This window comes from Euleptes europaea, chromosome 14 (genome assembly GCF_029931775.1).
Source record: "Euleptes europaea isolate rEulEur1 chromosome 14, rEulEur1.hap1, whole genome shotgun sequence".
Taxonomy (NCBI): domain Eukaryota; kingdom Metazoa; phylum Chordata; class Lepidosauria; order Squamata; family Sphaerodactylidae; genus Euleptes; species Euleptes europaea.
Genome location: NC_079325.1, coordinates 7,104,306 through 7,118,875, shown reverse-complemented (window position 1 = coordinate 7,118,875; position 14,570 = coordinate 7,104,306). Strand labels below are relative to the sequence as shown.

At 46.5% G+C, this 14,570-nt stretch overlaps 1 protein-coding gene across 1 annotated transcript in view; it reads right to left on the bottom strand.

Moving 5' to 3' along the window:
- SORL1 (sortilin related receptor 1) overlaps nucleotides 1-14,570 on the bottom strand; it is a 103,033-nt gene that overhangs the window by 42,006 nt on the left and 46,457 nt on the right. Inside the window, exons 14-20 of the mRNA XM_056861028.1 lie at nucleotides 13,897-14,083; nucleotides 9,598-9,726; nucleotides 8,658-8,743; nucleotides 7,322-7,494; nucleotides 6,225-6,356; nucleotides 4,632-4,723; nucleotides 3,808-4,054 (exon numbers count right to left, since the gene is read on the bottom strand). Coding sequence (XP_056717006.1) covers nucleotides 3,808-4,054; nucleotides 4,632-4,723; nucleotides 6,225-6,356; nucleotides 7,322-7,494; nucleotides 8,658-8,743; nucleotides 9,598-9,726; nucleotides 13,897-14,083 — 1,046 coding nt within the window. The remainder of the gene's footprint in view (nucleotides 1-3,807; nucleotides 4,055-4,631; nucleotides 4,724-6,224; nucleotides 6,357-7,321; nucleotides 7,495-8,657; nucleotides 8,744-9,597; nucleotides 9,727-13,896; nucleotides 14,084-14,570) is intronic.

Here is a 14,570-nt window from a genome sequence, read left to right as displayed (position 1 = left end):
GACACGCAAGGGGCAAGGATATCACTAAAAAACAAGAACAAGCAACAAGAAGTTCAGTTTAAGAAATGCACTTTGAAATCCCTGGAGCAGAAAACCAGCCATTAAAATTCCTGTTCCTGATGAAGGTCGGACTTTGCATGCAAGGACATCACATCCTGTACAGAAGGGCATCTCTCCCTTATCAGTTGCTAGGGGCAACCCCTTAACCTGGATTTGAATGTTAGAAGACCAAAGGGAACTGGAAACTAGATAAGCTTTATGGCTCATGCACATATTAAAGACCTTCTGCAATTGCCCCGGGGGGGAGATTAGTTTGCTTTGACTTCAGCAGCCGCTTTTAAAATTGGCAGTTAGTTGCCGTGCTCAGAATGATGAGAGCTCTTAAAGGAAAGGCTTGGCAAATTGTGCAGTTACCATCTGCCCCTACCCAAAGGAAGGCTGTATCTGGCTCTGGAAGATTTGCAGTTACCTTTAATACGGGGTGTCAAAGTCACAACACATGAACACATGAAGCTGACTTATACTGAATGAGACCCTTGGTCAGTATAGTCTATTTAGACTGGCAGCGGCTTCTCCAGGATCTAAGGTAGGGGTCTTTCACATCACCTACCTGCCTAGTCCCTTTAACTGGAGATGCCAGGGATTGAACCTGGGACCTTCTATAAGCCAAGGAAGTGCTCTACCACTGAGCCACAGCCCCTCCCCAAATTATTGTCGAAGGCTTTCACGGTCAGAGTTCATTGGTTCTTGTAGGTTATCCGGGCTGTGTAACCGTGGTCTTGGAATTTTCTTTCCTGACGTTTCGCCAGCAACTGTGGCAGGCATCTTCAGAGTAGTAACACTGAAGGACAGTGTCTCTCAGTGTCACCCTTGACACTGAGAGACACTGTCCTTCAGTGTTACTACTCTGAAGATGCCTGCCACAGTTGCTGGCGAAACGTCAGGAAAGAAAATTCCAAGACCACGGTTACACAGCCCGGATAACCTACAAGAACCTCCCCAAATTGTTTGTTAGGAATGCTGGATCTGACCAAGTGTAATTTGGTTGGTCCATTTGTGGTGGCAGAAAGTGCCATTACGTCTACTAGTGCAGATCTTTAGTTCAAAAGCCCTACTTGCCCCCTTCCCCTTGTGTGTCTAAAGTGCCATTCAGTCGCAGCCAACTTATGGAGACCTCATAGGGTTTTCAAGGCAAGATACAAACTGAGCTGGTTTGCCATTGGCTGCCTTTGGTCATTCATGCATGGGAGTTTTACCTGAGGTTCGTTGCTCGCTGGACCCCCACCTTCCTGTTGGGAATTTATGCACCCGCAGTCTCCAAGCTCAAATCAAGTCCCCACCCCTTTAAATGCTGCTTTGTAATTGGCTTACTTATAGTGCTTACTGTGAGAGAAAATTCCCCCCAAACCCAATTGCCACATTAAAAAGCAGTTTAAGAACAACATCAAAAATGGAGCAATCTGAAACGAGTGGGGGAGAAATCCAAGCCTTGGTTTTAAAAAGATTTTCTTCTGCTCAGAATGATCTCCGAGGAAGCAGGAAACAAGAAGTATTTCAATCCCTGCCTCTGGACATGCTGCTTTGTAATTGGCTGTGAGCGAAACCAAGCTTGCATGCCCCGCTCTTTGCCTTCTGTATGGAGATTTCACCAGGGCTTTGCTCGGGGAAGATGGAAGAGTCAGGTTAACAGAGGAATGGGAAGACCCAGACATTGTGAGGAGTGGCAGCGAGGTCATCTCTAATGGACAGAAAACTCATGCATAACTCCAAGGAACAACCGAGACAGACTAGGGGTGAACGTGAGTGAAAGTACTCATGCATAAACGACCTCTGTGTAGCAACCCTGGTATTCCTTGAAGGTCTCAAATCCAAATACCAATCAGGGCTGACTCTGCTTAGCTTCCAAGATCTGACAAGACTGGGTTAGCCTGGACTGTCCAGTTCAGCACAAGTAGCTCCTTAGATCAGGGGTGTTGAATTCAATTGTTATGAGGGCCAGATATGACATAAATGTCACTTGGCTGGGCCAGACCATGCCTCGCCAGCCCAGATTGAGAGTGGGGGGTTGGTGGCTGCCTCAGCTGGCTCGAGGGCTGGATAAAAACTCTCAAGGGGCTGGATCCAGCCCACGGGCCTTATGTTTGACACCCCTGGCTTAAATGATGGAGAGAGCCATGAGGTTGCAGCCGACCTTTGGCAATCTTGTAAGGTTTTCAAGGCAAGAGACATTCAGAGGTGATTTGCCATTGCATGCCTTGGCGTAGCAGCCCTGGACTTCCATGGTGGTCTCCCATCCAAGTACTAACCAGGGCTGACCCTGCTTAGCTTCCAAGACCTGGCGAGATCCAGCTAGCCTGGGCCATCCGGATCAGGGTAGTCCACGTGTACCATAACACAAATGCAAATTGAAAAAAGGAGTAATTTTACCAATACTGATAAGAAGGATGGACAAGTCACAACTCACTGAAGAAAAGGAAGAGTTGTTTTTTACATGCCGACTTTCTCTACCACTTAAGGAAGAATCAAACTGGCCTACAATCCCCTTCCCCTCCCCACAAGAGACACCCTGTGAGGTAGGTGCAGCTGAGAGCTGTGACTAGCCCAAGGTCACCCAGATGGCTTCATGTGGAGGAGTGGGGAAACAAATCCAGGTCACCAAATTAGTCTCCACCACTCATGTGGAGGAGTGGGGGAATCAAACCCGGTTCTCCAGATCAGAGTCCACCACTCCAAACCACCGCTCTTAACCACTACACCACGCTGGCTCTCAGGTGTGCAGGAACCCTAGGCAGCTATAAGTCTATCAGAAAGTGATCTAGCCAGAGCTACTGAGCATGTCCCTCTCCATTCTCCAACTCCTAAAGCAAAGATCAATCCCGATGCAGGACTGGAAGGCTAGACCAAAGCAAGTGCAGCGGATTCAGTCAGAGGCGCTTCCTTACAGACTTACATTGCTGTCACCGGGTTTGATTCCCCACTCCTCCACATGAGCGGCGGGCTCTAATCTGGTGACGCAGCTTGGTTTCCCCACTCCTACACATGAAGCCAGGTGGGTGACCTTGGGCTAGTCACAGCTCTCTCAGCTTCACCTACCCCACAAGGTTGTTGTGGGGAAGGGAAGGAGATGGTAAGCCGGTCTGATTCTCCTTAAAAGGTAGAGAAAGTCAGCATGTAAAAACCAACTCTTCTTCTTCTCATTCTCCCACATACCACTCTAGCCTTGTTAAAAAAACTGTCCTCTCTGGAATGCCATAATCTGTATGTTTTGACACTCCTGATCTAGTACATTACTCAATGGACTTTGACTTGGAACACAACATCACAGGTGGATCTAAAGACTCATGCAAATCCAGGTACTTTTCATAGAATCATAGAGTTGGTACCACCAGGGTCATCTAGTCCAACCCCCTGCACAATGCAGGAAATTCACAACTACCTCTTCCACACACAACCAGTGACCCCCTACTCCATTCCCAGAAGATGGCCAAGATGCCCTCCCTCTCATCATCTGCTTAGAGTAAAAACATCAGCATTGCTGACAGATGGCTATCTAGCCTCTGCTTAAAAACCTCCAGGGAAGGAGAGCTTACCACCTCCTAACGAAGCCTGTTCCACTGAGGAACCTTCTGTTAGAAAATTCTTCCTAATGTCTAGGCATAAACTCTTTTAATTTTAACCCGCTGGTTCTCGTCCGACCTTCTGGGGCAGCAATAGTAAACAACTCGGCACCCTCATCTATATGACAGCCCTTCAAGTACTTGAAGATGGTTATCATATCCTCTCTCAGTCTTCTCCTCTTCTAAGTACCTTAAAAACAGCAATGGCATAGGGATGAGGGAGGCTATCCAAGATCACCGATCTCTGCATGCCGCTGAAATCGATTCGCTCAATCCTGTCCATGTAAGCCTCGGTCCAGTAGATCCAGCGGTCGTCCACGGAAATGCCATTAGGCCATCGCACCCCCTCGGAAACAATGCAGGTGGCTGAGGAGCCGTCCATCTCGCTTCGATAAATGCCAGCCCTGGAATCCCCCCAGTCAGTCCAAAACATCAACCTGTGTGGATACAAACCAGAAAAATCGCATTACTTAGAAGAGGGAAGAAAACAAACCAAGTTGAAATTCAGGCCTCCTGCGGGCTGCAAAATATGGTTGGCAAGTTGAACTCATCTTGGTGGGTCAGATGTTATACAGGCATCCCTACATTCAGACCAAATCAGATAAACAGCATGGTTGTGAAGATATATTACCACTACACCACGAGAGCCAGTGTTTGTCTTCACACAACGAATAGTTAAATTGTGGAACTCTCTGCCCCAAGATGTGGTGATGGCTGCCAACTTGGAAGGCTTTAAGAGGGGAGTGGACACATTCATGGAAGAGAGGGCTATCCATGGCTACTAGTCAAAATGGATGCTAGTCATGCTGCATAACTATTCTCTCCAGGATCAGAGGAGCATGCCTATTATATGAGGTGCTGTGGAACACAGGCAGGATGGTGCTGCTGCAGTCATCTTGTTTGTGGGCTTCCTAGAGGCACCTGGTTGGCCACTGTGTGAACAGACTGCCGGACTTGATGGACCTTGGTCTGATCCAGCATGGCTTTTCTTATGTTCTTATGGCTCACACTTACCCTTCTTTAGGGAGCAGAGTCAAGGCCCGGGGCCGCTCCAGCACAGAGGAATTCAAAAGTGTGAGTCGTAAGTCTCCGTCTGGGTTGGCAACCTAGTAGAAGCAACACAAAGTGGGGAAGGATGAGAGGGCTGCTTGTGAGAGCAACAGAAAGCAACGATTATGCTGCTCGGGTCTTGATTCAGGTCCCAGTCCCAGTAAGAGGGCTGTTTTCCAGGTAAGTAGCGGCTCCCTGCAGTTCCAACCTGACATGGGGCGGGGGCTGAATCAACCCTGGGAAGCAGGCAGGTGCCCTTTCATTGGGCAAAACCCCTTGTGAAGCTAGTAAGGTGTAGTGGTTAAGAACGGTGGTCTAGAGCGGTGGACTCCATAATCTGGAGAACTTGGTTTGATTCCCCACTCCTCCACATGAGCGGCAGACACTAATCTGGTGAACCGGGTTGGTTTCCTCACTCCTACACATGAAGCAAGCTGGGTGACCTTGGGCTAGTCACAGTGCTCTTAGAGCTCTCTCAGCCCCACCTACCTCACAGAGTGTCTGTTGTGGGGAGGGGAAGGGAAGGCGATTGTAAGCCAGTTAGATTCTGCTTTAAGTGGTAGAGAATGTTGGCATATAAAAACCAACTCTTCTTCTTCTTCCACCGTGGTATACCACCAGCTCTACCATCGTACAAACACCAAACAAATGGGTTCTCTAAAAGCTGGGAAAATAGCTTTCCGCAAGTAATCTGTGATGAATCCATTCATTTATTCAGCTCTGCCAGTTGCTTGCAAACCAAACCTTATTAGAGCAAATGGCTTTTGTTACCAGGAAGTAGCTGGGTGCTTTTATGCAAACTGACATCAACCCACAGAACAAGTTCATAAATGCGGTGGGGACGATTGCTTGCAAGGTGTAATTTGTCTGCTGCGGCACAATGCATGGCCCTGTTTCTGTTCTGCGGGTAGACGACTGAAGCTTTTCTTAGAAGAACACGGTGGGAATAACAAAGTCTATTCATGCACACAAGCACATTTATAGGAGGGAGGACTTAATTTCCCTGCGGAATCAGTCCAAGGTGCACCTTGTCTAGCTATCTGGCTTCTGGGAGCTCTTGAAACAGAATCTGGTAGGGAGAGCTTTGCCCTGCAGGTTTATACTTTTCCTTTGGCATTCAGAGATTGGCTGCATCTATGCCAGGAGGATTCATTTAGCTATCATAGCTAGTGGGAGCAAAGTCCTATCCTCCTTGAACTCAGCCTAAAACGGTGTAGAGTTTCAAAACTTATGAGCAGGCAGTACAGAAAAGTGTTTACTTGTGTAGGGACCCGAGGAATGTCTTGCGGAGATTCACACCCAACTCTGGTCAAAGGAGGGAACTGCACGGAAACCAGCCATACCAGCCAAGCCAGCCTTTTTAAACCAACAGGCCAACATGGGTCACCTAATACCCCCTGACCCCTATAAAAGCTTCCAGGTCAGCTTGCTTGTTGTTCTGTGCCACAAATCCTGCTTCTGACAACTGTCTTTGCTTCAAACCCTCTCTTGCCTTGCAGCACAGGAGACAGGTCTGACGGCGTTGATTCTTATCATCCTGGTTGTGCAAAAGCATACCTCGATCTTTGGGATACCAGCATTCACCCAGTACAGCAGCTGACTGATGGGTTCAAAGGCCAAGGCTTCGACTGTCTCCAAACCAGTGCTGATGATAATTTCCTGTCCAGAACTCCCATTGAGGCACAGACGCTAAAAAAGAAGCAATGAGAAAACACCAGTGAGTTCAGTTCTTAGGAGGAGAGTTGGTTTTTATACCCCAATTTTCTCTACCTTTAAGGAGTCTCAAAGTGACTCAACTTCAAACCTTCCATTCCCCTCCCCACAACAGACACCTTGTGAGGTAGGTGCGGCTGAGAGAGTTTGGAGAGAACTGTGACTAGCCCAAGGTCACCCAGCAGGCTTCATGTGCAGGAGTGGGGAAACCAACCCGGTTCACCAGATTAGCCTCCGCTGCTCATGTGGAGGAGTGGGGAAATCAAACCCGGTTCTCCATATTAGAGTCCGCTGCTCTTAACCACTACACCACGCGGCAAGTGAACTGAAGGATCGATTAAGGGGACAGTTGTTATAAGTGGGTCACCGTGACGATGATGGCCACTGAGTAGCTTTCCCACCCAGGTTGAGCACAGGAAACAATGGGTCCCCTGTCAGGACAAACTTTGGATAGCAAGAAGAGTTTTGCAGAGGAAAGGCCAATTCAAATCGGTCACATTTTGAAGGTCAAAGTCATATCTTTCTATCCTTATTTCCCCAAATGATTGTTGCTCATCCAACGCTAATCACCCCCGGCAGCCATAAGGCCTTCTGTCCTCTCAAAAAACAACAAGAACCCACACACTTCCCTTACATCCAACACCACCACCCTGCCCCAAACACTTACACATATGAATCACATGAAGTTGCCTTATGCTGAATCAGACCCTTGGTCCATCAAAGTCAGTATTGTCTACTCAGATCGGCAGCGGCTCTCCAGGGTCTCAGGCAGAGGTCTTTCACATCACCTACTCGCCTAGTCCCTTAAACTGGAGATGCCGGGGATTAAACCTGGGACCTTCTGCATGCCAAGCAGATGCTGTACCACTGAGCCACAGCCCCTCCCCTACATGGAACAGTGGTAAATAAGTGCCCTTTGGAAACCCTGAAGGACACCTCACCTGGATAAGGTCAAGCGTGATGTCTGCCCAGTACAAACAGTTGTGGTCGTAATCGAAATCCAGCGCCACTGCCCCTCGCAATCCATTCAGAGGCAACTTTTCGCTGATCCCAGAAGAAAGGTCATATCGGTGGATGGAGTACCGCGTAGCATACAGAATGAATTCGTTCTCCTCTACAAACGGGGAGAAAGGGTTGTTGAAGGAACATTTTCTAACACCTACTTAACACCCTATTCCCTATGTATGGGTGTGAAAGCTGGACATTGAAGAAAGTTGATAGGAAGAAAGTAGATTCCTTTGAAATGTGGTGTTGGAGGAGAATGTTATGGATACCATGGAATGCCAAAAAACCCAATCAGTGGGTTATAGATCAAATTAAGCCTGAACTGACCCTAGAAGCTAAAATGATTAAACTGAGGCTATCGTATTTTGGTCAGATTATGAGAAGACAAGAGTCACTGGAAAAGACAATCATGCTAGGAAAAGCTGAGGGCAGCAGGAAAAGAAGAAGACCCAACAAGAGATGGCGTGACTCTAATAAAGGAAGCCACAGCCCTCAATTTGCAAGATCTGAGCAAGGCTGTCAAAGATAGGACATTTTGGAGGACATTGATTCATAGGGTCACCATGAGTCGGAAGGGACTTGACGGCACTTAACACACACACTTAACACCCTGGTGGCTGGAGTTCCCTGATCCAGAGAGAAAAGCAAGGTAGCCAATTACAGGTGTTCTTCAGAAAGTTTGACGTTATCTCATTATACTTCAGGTAAGGCAACGGTTTCCCATTGCACTATAGGCGTTAAATTACCCTCAGTCTATCAAGAGCATTATCACTGCTGTTGTGAAAGGTCACTAGGCTTATAGGGTATGCACCTAAGCCTTGCATAGAAATGTCGGAGGCTGTACCCTCTACCTTTGTTGTCTACCTTTGAACCCAAGATTTATTTATTTATTTCCCTTTTGTGCCTGCATGTGAGGATGTGCTGACTGAAAATGCACTTCATTAATCTGAAGAAATGGGCTCTAGCCTGCGAAACGTATGCCTCAATACATCCATTAGTCTTTAAGGGGCCACGAGGCATCTTTCTGTGTTAGCTGCAACAGACTAACATGGCTACCACTCCGGAACTAAAACTGTGCAGATGAAATCTTGCTCAGTGCAAACAGAGATGATAATTTTGGGATGGGAAAAAAGTTATCAGATCCTTTTTGAGGGACAACACAGAAGACAAAATCATCATCTAGAAAGGAAACAGGGAAACTGAGGCAATAAACCGGAGCTATGGGGGGGATTTTCTCACCCGTTTCATGGCAACTTACCCCCTCCCATTTACCTGCTAATGGACACGGCACCAATTCCCCTTCTAGACGGGCCTCAACGTCTCCCCCTGAGCAGACGTCTCCAGATATCTTGCGATAACTAGTAAAGATAAACAAAATATTTTTTGATGTTGCAAAAATCGAATCCACTGTCCACCTTCCATGTATGACCAACTGTTCTGTGAATTGTTTTATTTTACGTTAATGCATCAAAAAATATTTTTAGAAAAACTGCACACAGAAAATCCTTTTGTATAGGAACTAGCTTGCAATCCCAAGGTAGATTCTCAAACGACACAATCACAGGTTGCGCACACAGGGATCCATTAAGCTGGTGGAGCACTCCTTGGCGGTACATAAAAACACACTACGCTACCATACTTTCCTCAGGGCAAATCTACACATTATCTCAGCAAGCACATGTTTGGAAACCTGTATCTGCAAAAGTTACATTAATATGTGGGTGGTGCGGCTGACGTATCTCTAGAGAAGAATCAGCAGATGGGGATTCAAGCGTCCTCTGCCTACCGGTTCATCCCTACAAATGCCCCCCTCCAGCCCCAGCGTTAGTGTTACGGCACAAAGACTCAATTGGAAAACCTATTTTTATCTCATAGTACATCGTTCAGGGTTTCCCAACACAGTGCCTGTCGGTGCCATGCCACCTGCCAGTACTTCCCCGGGCACATGCTGAGCTTTTCAGGAAGTAGGTGAGGCCATTTTAAGGTAAGGTTTGTTATTGGTTGCCCTCATTCAAATGAAAAGGTTTCCACTGGAGGAGGAGAATCAGCAATTTCAGGAGGGTGCTTACCTTCCCTTCTCAAAATTCAGATGGTGCCCCCGGGCGTAAAAAGGGTGAGGATTCCTGGCATAGTTCCCCCCCCACTGCCTGGGAGCTTCTTTTCCAGGCAACTGTTTTAAACCTGAACCCATGACCCTCGCCCGGCTCCTTACCCTCTTGTCTTCCTGTAAGATGAGCCAATGGGACACGGTGCAGGGGGAGATGAAAGCTTGCCAGCAAATTCGGGATCCGGCACGCAAACTTCTGATGACAAATCGTCACTAAGCTTGAAGCCAAAATCACTGCGCAGAAAGGGGGAGAAAAAAAGAACGAGGCGGATGGAATATTATTTTCAAGAGCGGTTGAATTTTCTTCAAAAGCCATTTCTAACAGCAAAGGAGCTAAAACCCAGTGTGGCAAAAGTGTGAATGTTCGAATGGCTTCATTTGTCAACAGAATTCAAGTCATTCACAGAGTAGAAGATTTAAATTAGTGACAGAAAGGACTGCCTACGAGTGTCCCTTGAGCCAAATCTGGCTCCTGGAACAATTTTATTTCCGCCCACACTTGCAAAGCCATGCTAAATTTTAATTAAAGTGTGGTAAAAAGTGTCATTTGTAAAGTACAGATAACGTCTGCAATGCCCACAGGTGGGGCTGCAGCTCGTTGGTAGAGCATCCTCTGGGCATGCAGAAGGTCCCAAGTTCAGTCCCCAGCATCTCCTTTTAAAAGAACCAGATAATAGGTCACGTGGATCTCTTTTTTTTTCTTTCCCTGAGAGACCGGAGAGCTGCTGCCAGTCTGAGTAGGCAATACTGACCATGATGGACCAGTGATCTGATTCAATAGAAGGCAGCTAAAATAGGGGGCTGTAGCTCATTGACAGAGCATCTGGCATGAAGAAAGTCCCAAGTTCAGTCCACGGCATCTTCAGGTAAATGAATCAGGGAATGTGAATCACCTGCCACTGCCAGTCTGAGTAAACAATACTATGATGGATCAATAATCTGATTCAACATAAGGCAGTTTCTTGACAGCCAGTGTGGTGTAGTGGTTAAGAGTGGCCGACTCTAATCTGTGGAAGCAGGTTGGTTTCCCCACTCCTCCACATGAAGCCAGCTGGGTGACCTTGGACTAGTCACGGCTCTCTTAGAGCTCTTTCAGCCCCACCTACCTCACAAGGTGTCTGTTGGGAGGAGGGGAAGGGGATTGTAAACAACTTTGGGACTCTTTAAAGATAGAGAAAAACAAGGTATAAAAACCAACTTTTCTTCCTCTGCTGCTTGAGTAATGATCACCCTTTACTGCAGCACCTCTATCTGCATTATACGTGAAATGTCTCAGCCAATGTGAGACAACAGAGTGCTGGAATGAGATCTGGGAGACCCAGGTTCAAATCCCCAGTCTTGTGGGGTGTCCTTGGGCCAATTACCCCCCCTCTCAGCCTAACCTACCTCATAGAATCGTTGTGCAAAAGAAATATTTGTGTTGTATTTAACTCCTTAGAGACAGGGTAGAAAGAAAATGGGCAAGACAGCCAGACTACTCAGTGGAGAATACAGCTGCTCCAGAGAATCCAAGTACTGGTTGTAGTTGAATTGCTGTCTTTGGTATCTGCACAAACCCTGGTCACTTTAATAGGGCTTCTTCCAGTGAAGTCCTCTGAGTATCAAAGTTGTAATTTGCATTCTACTCAGGAGTTATGTTCTTTCTGCAAGGCTAGTAACCCCCATCCTTGCTAATGAATTGCAAGATTCTTTTAAAAGTTAAAATACTGAAGCCAAAAAAAGCAAAAAGCTGCCTAGAACTGTAATAAATTATTTTTATTATGTAATAAACCCAGTGAACTCCTAAAATCCATTCCAGCAGAATTGTATGCTATTTTCAGTGCTATTGTACTATCAAGTCTGGACTGTACAACATCTCTGAAATTTTTTTGGAAAAGCAGGATAAGAACGTTTTGAATAAATACAATAAATTTCATATTGGGGTGAGTTACACAGAACTCTAATAATAGGGTTTGGAGGGGAGGGAGAAGAATACCTAACAAAATTCTAGCCTTCAAAATCTGGCTGCAAAAATTCATTTTGTGGTACCAAATATGCGTTTCCCAAAACTGGGATTATCCCCACATTAACAAGTTACTCTGCCCACAGAATATGTGGATCAGGAACACATGAAGTTGCCTTATACTGAATCAGACTCTTAGTCCATCAAAGTCAGTATTGTCTACTCAGACCGGCAGCAGCTCTCCAAGGTCTCAGGTAGCGGTCTTTCACATCACCTACCTGCCTAGTCCCTTAACCAGAGAGAGCCAGCGTGGTATAGTGGTTAAGAGAGGTGGTTTGGAGTGGTGGAGTCTGATCTGGAAAACCGGGTTTGATTCCCCACTCCTCCACATGAGCGGCGGAGGCTTATCTGGTGAACTGGATTTGTTTCCTTGCTCCTCCACATGAAGCCAGCTGGGTGACCTTGGGCCAGTCACACTCTCTCAGCCCCACCTACCTCACAGGGTGTCTGTTGTGGGGAGGGGAAGGGAAAGTGATTGTAAGCTCGTTTGAGCCACCCTTGAGTGGTAGAGAAAGTCGGCATATAAAAACCAAATCTTCTTCTTCTAACTGGAGGTGCCAGGGATTGAACCTGGGACCTTCTGCATGCCAAGCAGATGCTCTACCACTGAGCCATGGTCCCTCCACTGTGGCTCCAGGATACAGATTCTGCTTTGCGTGCAGAAGATTTGAGGTTCAGTTCCTGCATCTCCAGTTAAAGGATCTCAGGTACCCAGTATGTGGAGAGACCCTCCTCTACCACAGACTCTGGACAACTGCTGCTAGTCAGAATACTGGAAACTATTATCAGATTAATCATGGATGGTGTTAGAAGGATAGAAGATATCAGAAGGATAGAACTGGAACTAAATTTTGATATCTTTATCGATTATTTTTTTAAGCAGGGAAAGCTGTTTGGGTCTGGGTAAACCAAGTACCGCGAAACACAAACACATGCATGTAACAAATTGTTTATCTTTTTTTTGTATTTTCTTTATTTGTCGACTTTTTCCCTTTCCCTGTACTTTCCTTTTCTCTTTTCCTTTATATTAAAAATAAACAAAACATTAAAAAAAAAGAATACACACTGCTAAGCTAAACAAAACAATGGTCTGACTCTGTGTAAGGCAAGTTTGTAAACCAGGTACAACCATCGAAGGAAGTAAAGCGATACAGCGCAACCAGCAATGCAAAGTGAAAAGCAAGGGTGGCAGAGACTAACCGTGCAATCCTAAATAGAGTTATGCCCTTCTAAGTCCACTGAAGTCAATGGACTTAGAGGGGTGTCACTCTGTTAGGATGGGACTGTAAGCTACAAACCGGGAAGTCTCCAGTTCAGATGAACTCATTTGGTATCTTCAGGCCAGCCATGCACACTCAAAGTCAGCCCTCCTATTTGTGATTTGAGGGTAATAATGCTGGCCTGCCTTACTGGGCTGTTGTGAGAACAAGACAATGTTTAGGAAGCTATTAATGCTATTATTTATCCACTGTACACCAAGCCCTTGTTTTTCATGGAAGTCACACACTGCTACAGTAAGTGCACAAAGGATTGCGGCCAACACTACAAAGGGAAGCCATCTTTTTTCTATTGAAAGAAAAAGTGATGATAAAACTTCAGTTTGTCTTAAATTCCTACCTGGCCCTTCCTCCAAAGAGCTTCCCCCCACCCCCACATCTACATAACAGCCAGCATGGTGCAGTGGTTAAGAGCAGTGGTTTGGAGCAGCGGAGTCTGATCTGGAGAATCGGGTTTGATTCTCCTCTCCTCCACATGAACGGCGGAGGCAAATCTGGTGAACTGGATTTGTTTCCGCACTCCTACACATGAAGCCAGCTGAGTGACCTTGGGCTAGTCACAGCTCTCTCAGCCCCACCTACCTCACAGGGTTTCTGATGGGGATGGGGAAGGGAAGGTGATTGTAAGCCAGTTTGAGTCTCCCTTAAGTGATAGAGAAAGTCAGCATATAAAAACCAACTCTTCTTTATTTTTTATTTATTTTGTTACATTTCTACCCTGCTCTCCCCAACCCAAAGGTCAAGCTCAGAGCAGCTTCTTCTTCTTTGAGGCAGTTCTTGCTGAGAGATCCATGATAACCCAGGATTATCCAATGAGCTTTGTGGCTGAGTGTAGATTTGAACCTGGGGCTCGCCAGTCCTACTCTAATATCTAACCCTTACAATAACAGGACACTTTTCATTGAGAGGGGTTTCAGAGTGATCCTGATAATCCTGGTTACACTTCACCACTGCTGGTAACGAATGGGATGCTTCCAATCCACTGCTGCTTTCTTCCCTGCTGTCCAAGCCATCAAGCAGAGAAGCTTACATAAATTGGACCAGGACGTTCACGTTCAAAGCCTTTAGACACCAACGATAATCTTAACAAATGGAAGTCCTTAACGGGGTACTTGACATATTTACCACTCAAAGTCCTCTCTGGTGCAAGAGCAGTTGGAGACCACAACCGGCCTATCAAAATCTTCCCCGTTGAAGCATGTCGCATGGGAGGTTCGCCTTTTGAAGACCGTTTTCCGCCCCAGGAGACATTCGTTGCCTCGCTCGTCCGAGGGGGACCACGATTTGTAATCGTTTTCGGTGCAAGGGACGCCTGTGTGATAAAACAGCAGGAGGGAATATTGGAAAAGGGGGTCAAAGGCAACAGATTGTGAGGTCAAACCTGGCAACCGGCTGGATGGCTGGGGGCAGGGACATGGAGTGGGTGCAATGCTTGCAACACTGCTCACATCACTTCTGGGTACAACCTCGAAGTGACAAAAGGTAGCTCCAGGAATCGTTTCCAGCAATTCCTAGAGTTACCCTTTGTCACTTCAGGGTTGTACCTGGAAGTGATGTAGTGACATCAACACCATTGCTGTGTTTTGTTTTTCTCCCACTGCAGCTGAGAGAGGCAACAGGTGATACTACAAGAGGAGCCCTCACAAACCTAGCAGCAGAAGAAATAGAATACCTCAGCATCAAAGTACAATACTCAGATTTCTTTGCTGGGTATTCATTATGACTGTTGAACTGACGGAAAAGTGTGTAATAGCTGAGCTCTCATCTTGCATGGGCACGCATCTGTCTGTACGAGAGCA